Consider the following 8,242-nt stretch of genomic DNA (forward strand, 5'->3'; position numbering starts at 1 on the left):
ACTTCTGCAGACTTAAAGTAGTCAAGAAGAAGAACATCTTCTGCTGCCACCGCTTGAAATCTAACCCGAAAATTTTTCCGGGTTTCTCCACCGGTGCCAATGCCTGTGTTCGGCTTGTCGACGCATTGGCAGTCACCATCGGAACAACTTGATTTCCGTTATCATTAGTCATTTCTGTAAAAGAATGACACAAACAAACGTTAAAATCACGTAGATTGTTAGTAAGTTGTATTTGTAAAATAATTCTGAAGAAAATAAAATAACATAAACAGAAATATAAACGAAACAGAAGTTAATCCGAGCCCACTAAACTCACAGTATTTCCTTAAGGAATTTAATCCTCTCCTAGTACCCAAGGTTATGGATTATTTCCTCCGAGGATAGAACGAATTACACACTGGTGTAGTGGTACTTCAAACCCCAGTGTTTCAGTGAACACAAAGTTCGGTAGCAAATCACACTTACTGTTGCTTTTTTTGAAGTTAAAAATATGCAGAAGAAAGGAGGAGAACTCAGAAAATCGTATTGAAATTCTGAGAGAATAGACTTGTATTTATAGTCAATGTTGGGCTGAAAATTGAGGAGGTGCAACTCTTCAGAATGGTTGTTTATGCAAAACGCCCATAGCATAAATGTCATAACACAAATGGCTAATTTATGCAATAATAAACCGAGAATTGAAGGGGGGCGTTTAATTTTCAGTTTCACAACTGAAAAACTGAAAACGGTTCCGTTGGATTTTAATATTAATATTAATATTCTGTTATTAAAACGAATATTTAATAACATTTCTGTTAATATTTACTATTAACAAATAAATTTGGTCCAAAAAATTAATCAATCAATTGATCATTTGACCAAATCCAAATCCGAATCCAAAGCCGAAGCCAAAACGGTTCCGTTGGATTTTAATATTTAATAACATTTCTGTTAATATTTACTATTAACAAATAAATTTGGTCCAAAAACGAAGCCGAAGCCGAAACGGTTCCGTTGGATTTTAATATTAATATTAACATTCTGTTATTAAAACGAATATTTAATAACATTTCTATTAATATTTACTATTAACAAATAATTTGGTCCAAAAAATCAATCAATCAATTGATCGAAGCCGAAGTCGTCGCTCGGCTTGCCTTCTTCTCAACTCTTTAAGAGCTAGAAGAAGAGAAATTGCTTATATACTCATTAAAAACCTTTTCCTCTATGGGACAATGTCTCTTTATCAAGGGAAACTTAAAATTTCCCCTTAAAAATTTCATTTCCTTCCCTTTCCCATTCACCCTCTTTTAAGTCATACTAATGCTTAAAACCCCAACAATTATAATAGTAAGTTGATAAGCATAGAAGAACAAGAGTAAGCAGCCTCATGCAGACAGTGTAAACCAAATGACATTTTATAGTCAACTCATTGACCATATTCGCAGGCAGCTGTAACCGGCTTTTAGCGAGCAATCATCTAGTTCCCGGTCCTTGCGTAAAGCCAAATCCAAGAGATGCACAAAGATCTTCGTGTACGAAAACATCATATATTGCATACTCTTTATTTAGCTAACCATGTGAACTATACTGCAGACCAGTTCTGTTCAAAATTATACAAAGCAAAATGCATAGTAGTGACACCACATGAAGCTCGTCTGAAGATTAACAACAAAGCTAATACCAGTTCTTTGACTTGATAATCAAGAACTGAATTCAGTGCACAACAGAATACTGTGACAATAGATATAAAACATACTTAACAGGTTTTATCTGTTAAATGAATATACACACTAATGAACAAACAACTAGCCAATGATTTAAAAATGTTATGACCGTCTCCGAGATTTGAGTAATCTTCTACTTTGCCTCTTCAAATGTATCTTCATATTGCTGAAGAATGATAATCATAATTCAAACTCGTCTTCAAGCTTGAGTGCCTCAGAAGCAGCTTCTTCCTCCTCGTCATCTATTGCGAAATATGGATTGTGCGCCTTAGGCCTGAAGTTATACCCCGTAAAGACATAGAAAGCAAGTGTTGCCGCTTCAGCAGCCACCACACTAGTCCACTGATACCGATAAGAGGTAATGGTCTCCAGAGCATAAACCACAACCCTCGTGAAGTATATGTAACATATCACAATAACATAGTACTGTCTGAATAATGTCAACTTCATCAAATTCACAGCTGCTTTACCATCAGTCTTAGCAGCCTCCCGCAAGTTCTTAATAGACCACACGATAGGAAACAATACAGCACAACAACACACAATATCAACAAGCAAGAAAACCTGCTTCCATGTATATGAATTTTCACTAAAAGGGCCAGTTTCATCAATGACAACCTGTGCGAGATTGGCCACAACTTGCAGAGGAATAACGATCATCAAAACGTTCTTTTCTTTATCTTGCAAGTAAGGCTTCAAAAATGACCAACCAGTTCCAATCAAAACTATCAAAGTAAACAGCGTAATACCCTTCAAGAAGCTAAATATATAGAACAAAACATCCCACCCATGAGCAGTACCAGTCTTCTTAATATACGATTTATCCTCAGCTTCACACACCAAGTTCAATGCTTTCAACATCACAACAGCAAGCATAAAGAAATGAATTCCATAAACAGATAGGCGTTTTTTGTAAAGGGTAAGAACCCAAAATACCCCCATTAACACATAGACTATAAAAAACAAGAAATAAATCATTGGAAGAGCAGTCTTGCCTGCAGACAGAAAATCAAGCTGCCCATTTTTCGGGTTGAAATTGTACATAACAGAATGAACATTCATCGAAATTACCAAATTGGGCATGCAATTAGCAAAAACAAGGGTGAATTGATTGGCATCCGAGACAGTGAAAGAAGTTGTGAATTGGCGAGCAGAGGGCTGCAACTGGTCAAAAGTGAAAACCCTTTTAACGAGATTTGAATGTAGAGTACATTGAATTTCACCATCCTGGAGTTGTTCAAGAACGTGTTGCCAAGCTTCATTTGTGACGAGGAAGAAACCCAATTCGGAGGGAACGGGTTCGGGTCCGGAATTCGGGTTGGAGAAGGAGATGTCGGTGACGGTGAGGTTGAGACGGCCAAAATGGGTGAACCCAAATTCGTCAAAGGGTATGGTGGGACGAGAATCGGATCGGATCTGAGTAGATCGGATCTCTGCTAAGACAGTGGCAATTAAGACAGCAAACACTATAGAGAAAAGGGAAGATTTGTACAGAGCAACCATGTTTTTTTAGTACGAGAGAAATGTTTTGGAGTTATGTTTGGGGGGTTTAGATTTTAAGGATTGAAGAAAGTTGATGAAGGAGAAATGTCAGCTGAAGTGAAAGCTTTGCTTGCTGGTTAAGATGGTTGACTGAGAAAGAACGATCATCGACTTTTCTGAGTATTTGAGGTACTAAATTCTAGATCCATGCTTTGGACATCGTAACGTCTACGTTCTCCTTCTAAATTAGACTTCACAAGTAAGTGTTAATCCAACGAAAATCTTTGGTTTGGGTTAACGTATAATGGACTGGGCCAGAATAAGTCAGTCAGTTTTTTCCTAGCCTTCTCAATGCTCTTAGCAAATTAGGGCTGTCAATATGGGCCGGGCTACCCAGCGCGGCCCACGTAAGATTCCCCTTTCTCCTCCTCCTTCTCCTCCTTTGTTTTCTTCTTCTTTTTTCTGCTGCTGTTGGTGCAGATTATTTTTTAGGTAAAATTTCTTTTAAACTGTTGGTACATAGAAGTTAAAACTTTCTTTTGTACCTTTATATGATTAAAAAAGAAATTATTTTCCATAGTTCCTTTTGTGAGTGGAAACTATCAAGATTTGTTAAGTGACGACGTCTTTACATTTTAATCGTATTACGGAGCTCATTATTTGTTCTCGCAATCAGGGATGATTAATTTGCATTTATTTACTTCTTTTTTTGGGTTGTTTTGATAAATATTATTAAGGTGAAAGTTGTTTCTTGTAAAGCTAAATTGAGTATGTTAGCACATAAAAATTCTTGAGCCCAGTGCTGAGATTTTACCCCAAAGATTTTAACAAACTAGCAAGTTGTTTGATGGATGGATCCCCAGCTTATTTGAGCAGATCTTATTCTAAAGCTAGCTTCCACATAACTTCAGCTCTAGAGCTGAAGTTCGACAGTTACAAAACAAAAACTTCAGCTACAAAACAAAACTTCAGCTCTAGAGCTGAAGCTTACAAACAAAATCTCCAGTTACAAACAAAAACTTTGGCTCTAGAGCTGAAGTTCGATAGTTACAAAACAAAAACTTCAACTCAAGAGCTGAAGTTCGACAGTTACAAACAAAAACTTCAGCTCTAGAGCTGAAGCTGAAGTTCGACAGTTACAAAACAAAAACTTCAGCTCTAGAGCTGAACTTCAGGCTCGGCTACTAGAATGGTAAAATTTTGCGTGATTGCCTTTGCTACTACAGTCCCGTATGCAGAAGTTATGCGAAAAAGCGGGTACGCTTGCAATTTTTTTTGCAAAGCGGGCACAAGTTAAAACGTGACATAAAAAGCGAGGTAAAGATGCAAATGCCCCATTTTTATGGGTCTTATAATGGTCAGTCCACCCCAACCCTATGCGGGCTGCTGGCCCCACGAGCCAGCCCATTATTTTTTAAAATATAATTTTATATCTTTTTTCTTTAAGTTCTAACCTAAAAAGAGATAAACATTTTAAAGTTAAAAAATATCTTATTGAATTTTTTTTGCAAAACGTACTAACTTTTTATACTGTTCCAATATATCACAATAAACACTAAAAAGGTAAAATACAAGACTATATTTTATTCATTAAAAGTCAAAAGTCAAAACAAACTATTCAAGAGAACGTCCATGATGCTTATGGGATACACATCATCTTCATCAAACACATTTGAATTCGCTTGTGACAAGGTTGTCTTAACATCTTCACTTTCATCTACATCCACAATTCATAAGCAATATTAATTAGTTAAATATTAAGAATAATTAAATTTTGAAACTAATAAGATTCAAATCCACATAAAAATATTACCAGTTTGAGTTTGGGAAAAATCGTGCAGCCAATTTCGAGTAGTACAAATGTTTGGATATTTTCATGATGGATGCAACTTTTGTGTCAGAACACACCCACCAATGCTAAATGTTGATTCCGATGCTACAATGGTAACATGAATACTAAGTACATCACGCGCCATTACAGAAAGATCGGGATATAAATGACAAAATTTATCTTTTGAAACTTCCCAAGATCAAGCTTTGATTCCTTTAATTAAAGATCCAATTTTGATTTTCCATCGCTAGAGGCAATATGCTTTTTTATATTTTATATATTTTAAATAAATATTTTTATTAGGCCCACGTGCCGGCCCAGCCCAGCCTAGTCTCAATTAAGCTCCACGGGCTTACCCAGGTCGGGCTTAAAAGCCTCATTTTTAAATGGGCTGCAAAAGTTCTAGCCCAACCATATTAAATCACATGTTGGGTTGGGCTGGCCCAACGGGCCCTCCAAGCCCATATTGACGGCATTGGACCAGCCCGACCCATATTAACGGCTCTACTTAGCATCTTAAGTCTGATTATTGTACTACAACGTTAAATTAAGGACGACCTGAGCTGTTGTTTGAATTTGAAAGTTCTCAGTCTTTTATCACTTCAGAAACTTGTTATCATTGTCACAACAACCTTATTCAGACAAACTACAATAACTGGAAATTGATAACTGCGGATGGTTCTAGTTTTCTCTATCCACTAAGTTCGAGGATACTTATGCTAGAGGAAAAAATGTCAAATGAAGCTGGTCGTAAGGGGTGGAATTAGTAGAGCTCATTTGGATCATGGACTAATTATACATGAATTATTATTTATATATGTCGTGAATAATAATATGGAGATTGTTATCCAAAAATGTCCTATTTTAAAAGCTTTTTTTTTAATATAATTAATTTTAATATTTTTTGGCTAACACATATATTGTTATTCTATATTCTATCCCGCATAAAATACTACAATATATATATTTCTCTATTAACTTATTACAAAAGCTATGCAAGACTCGCCTATGCGAAAAACCAAAGGTCCCTGAATGTATAAAGAATGTTGGGTTTGTAAATTATTGCCATGCTTTTGCTTATTGTGCATCGCGTATATATAGTATTCCTTCTTATTGGGGAATTGTCCCATGGAGAAAAGAAGTAGATTGTCTATCATAGGTTGTGTGTCGGTCAAGAACAATCATTTAATTAGTAGGGATTTTTACCTAATTATACTATATTATAAACTTAATTACCTATTTTCTCTATGTTTTGTAGTTTTTAATAAGTATTTATTTTTTTCTTACAAATTATGTAGATTGCTTCTTAAAAGACTCTCACCCCATTATTATTGCCTTAAATTGAGGGATTCAATTCATCATTTCCTTCCTTTTTTTCCCCTCTCCTCTTCTCTCTCCTTCCCTTTTTACATCAAAATCCCCTAATTTACGCTAGAATCTTCATCTTTTCTCTTCCCACCATTGCCGACAGTTTTATATTATTAAAAATCATCAATTGTATCGTTCTTTTGCTGGGAGATTGGACAACACTGAAAATGAAGAAATATTTAGGAATTGTATGATAATTGTATCGTAATTGTATTTGAATTATATCATATACATCAATGCCTAAAATATAATTGTATCACAATTGTGTCTAACTTGTATATGGTACATTAATACCCAAAATTATACCCTATATAATACTAATAAATTAATATGTAATTATCATATATTTGTGATACAAATCGTGAAATTCTTCACGAACTCACAACTGCTCGTAACAATATACAATGAATATACAATTATCATACATTTATAATACAATCCCTTCAACAATTATGATACATATACAATTATAATACAATCGTGATACAATTATTATCTTCATCTTCTTCAAGTTTCAATCACAACTCTACACTAAAAATCTAATATAACCGTACTATAATTGCATTAGTATTGTATCAAGTATTGTTTTGGATATTGATGTATCATATACAAGTAACATACAATAAAGATTTTAGAAAATAAGAAAATAAGATTCAAAACAAGAGAGAAATCGGATATCAAAAGCTTTGGAAGAGGAAAGAATCAGCAATTTTGGGATTATAACAGTGGATGATTGAAAGAGAGAGATAAGATATCAAAAGCTTTGGAAGAGGAGTGAGTAAGCGAGATTTTTGGGTTAGAAAGATTTTGGGTATCGGTGGGAGAATTCTTACGGTGGATAAGTACAAATATGAGTAATTGTTAAAGAAAGAAAGAATAATCTTAAATGTATGGGGATTATGCGTAACTGATATGTTATATTTAAGGTATATTTCTTTCCCTCCTTTTTATGATTTTGTATAGAACTATATAAAGTAATTAATATGAAACCTAAATAAAGCTAAATAAGTTTATATTATAGTATAGCTAGGTCTGTAATATGACAAAGAGACCCAGACATGTTCACAGGCCCAAACTCATAAAATAGTAGCGTGCACAGATCTCAAGAACATGGTGCATTATATAAAACTGAGTAAAAAGAAATACGGGCTGGCTCATGGGCAATTTTGAAAAGCATTATCCTCCACCTTTACGATGCAAAAGCAAGTAAACAAATGGTTAAATATTTCGCAGTGAATTATCCAGCGAAATCTGGTTTACATTGATGAGTGATTTGCTATCTCAACCACGTCATAATTTCGAATATGCCTTTTGATTTTCAAAGAATTGTTAGAAATATATTAGATATATCCGAGATCCAATCTCATATTTAATGATTTGAATATATTTTTGTGAATGTTATTTGATACAAAAATATATGACATTTGATATTCGTTTATCATAGTTATTATTAATTGCTTGATTAATTTAATAAGGTACTTGATTAAATTTTGAGACTTGTCATCATGATGGAGATCATGATAATGAGAGTAAAGTCTCTCACAATTTAATCCAAATTTTGTTCTTGATCGTAGGATTATTATTTTGGATATTAGTAATCCGGTTAGATCAATATTTATATGATCGTCTTTGTGGGATAAAGATTAGTTGATCTCATTAACGAAATCACAGAAATAGATGATGTATATAGAGATATGATCATTGAATCGATTCATTAGATAATTCTTAATAGTTAGAATTACCATAAACTGTCAATAGGATATTCTCTTGAAGAATGTGATGTAAGAGTTTCCCTTGACCTGATATTATAATAGTAATTGACAAGTTATTTATTGTGCTTTGATATTAGACATAT

General features: G+C 34.1%; 1 protein-coding gene across 1 annotated transcript; it reads right to left on the minus strand.

Annotated features, from left to right (window-relative positions):
• Window positions 1–1,515: 1,515 nt before the first annotated feature.
• Window positions 1,516–3,423, minus strand: LOC104223954 (protein CANDIDATE G-PROTEIN COUPLED RECEPTOR 7-like). Its single transcript, XM_009775494.2, has one exon. The coding sequence runs from the start codon at window positions 3,207–3,209 to the stop codon at window positions 1,887–1,889; it is 1,323 nt and encodes a 440-aa protein (XP_009773796.1). The 5' UTR covers window positions 3,210–3,423; the 3' UTR covers window positions 1,516–1,886.
• Window positions 3,424–8,242: the final 4,819 nt, after the last annotated feature.

Source organism: Nicotiana sylvestris, chromosome 3 (assembly GCF_000393655.2).
Source record: "Nicotiana sylvestris chromosome 3, ASM39365v2, whole genome shotgun sequence".
Taxonomy (NCBI): domain Eukaryota; kingdom Viridiplantae; phylum Streptophyta; class Magnoliopsida; order Solanales; family Solanaceae; genus Nicotiana; species Nicotiana sylvestris.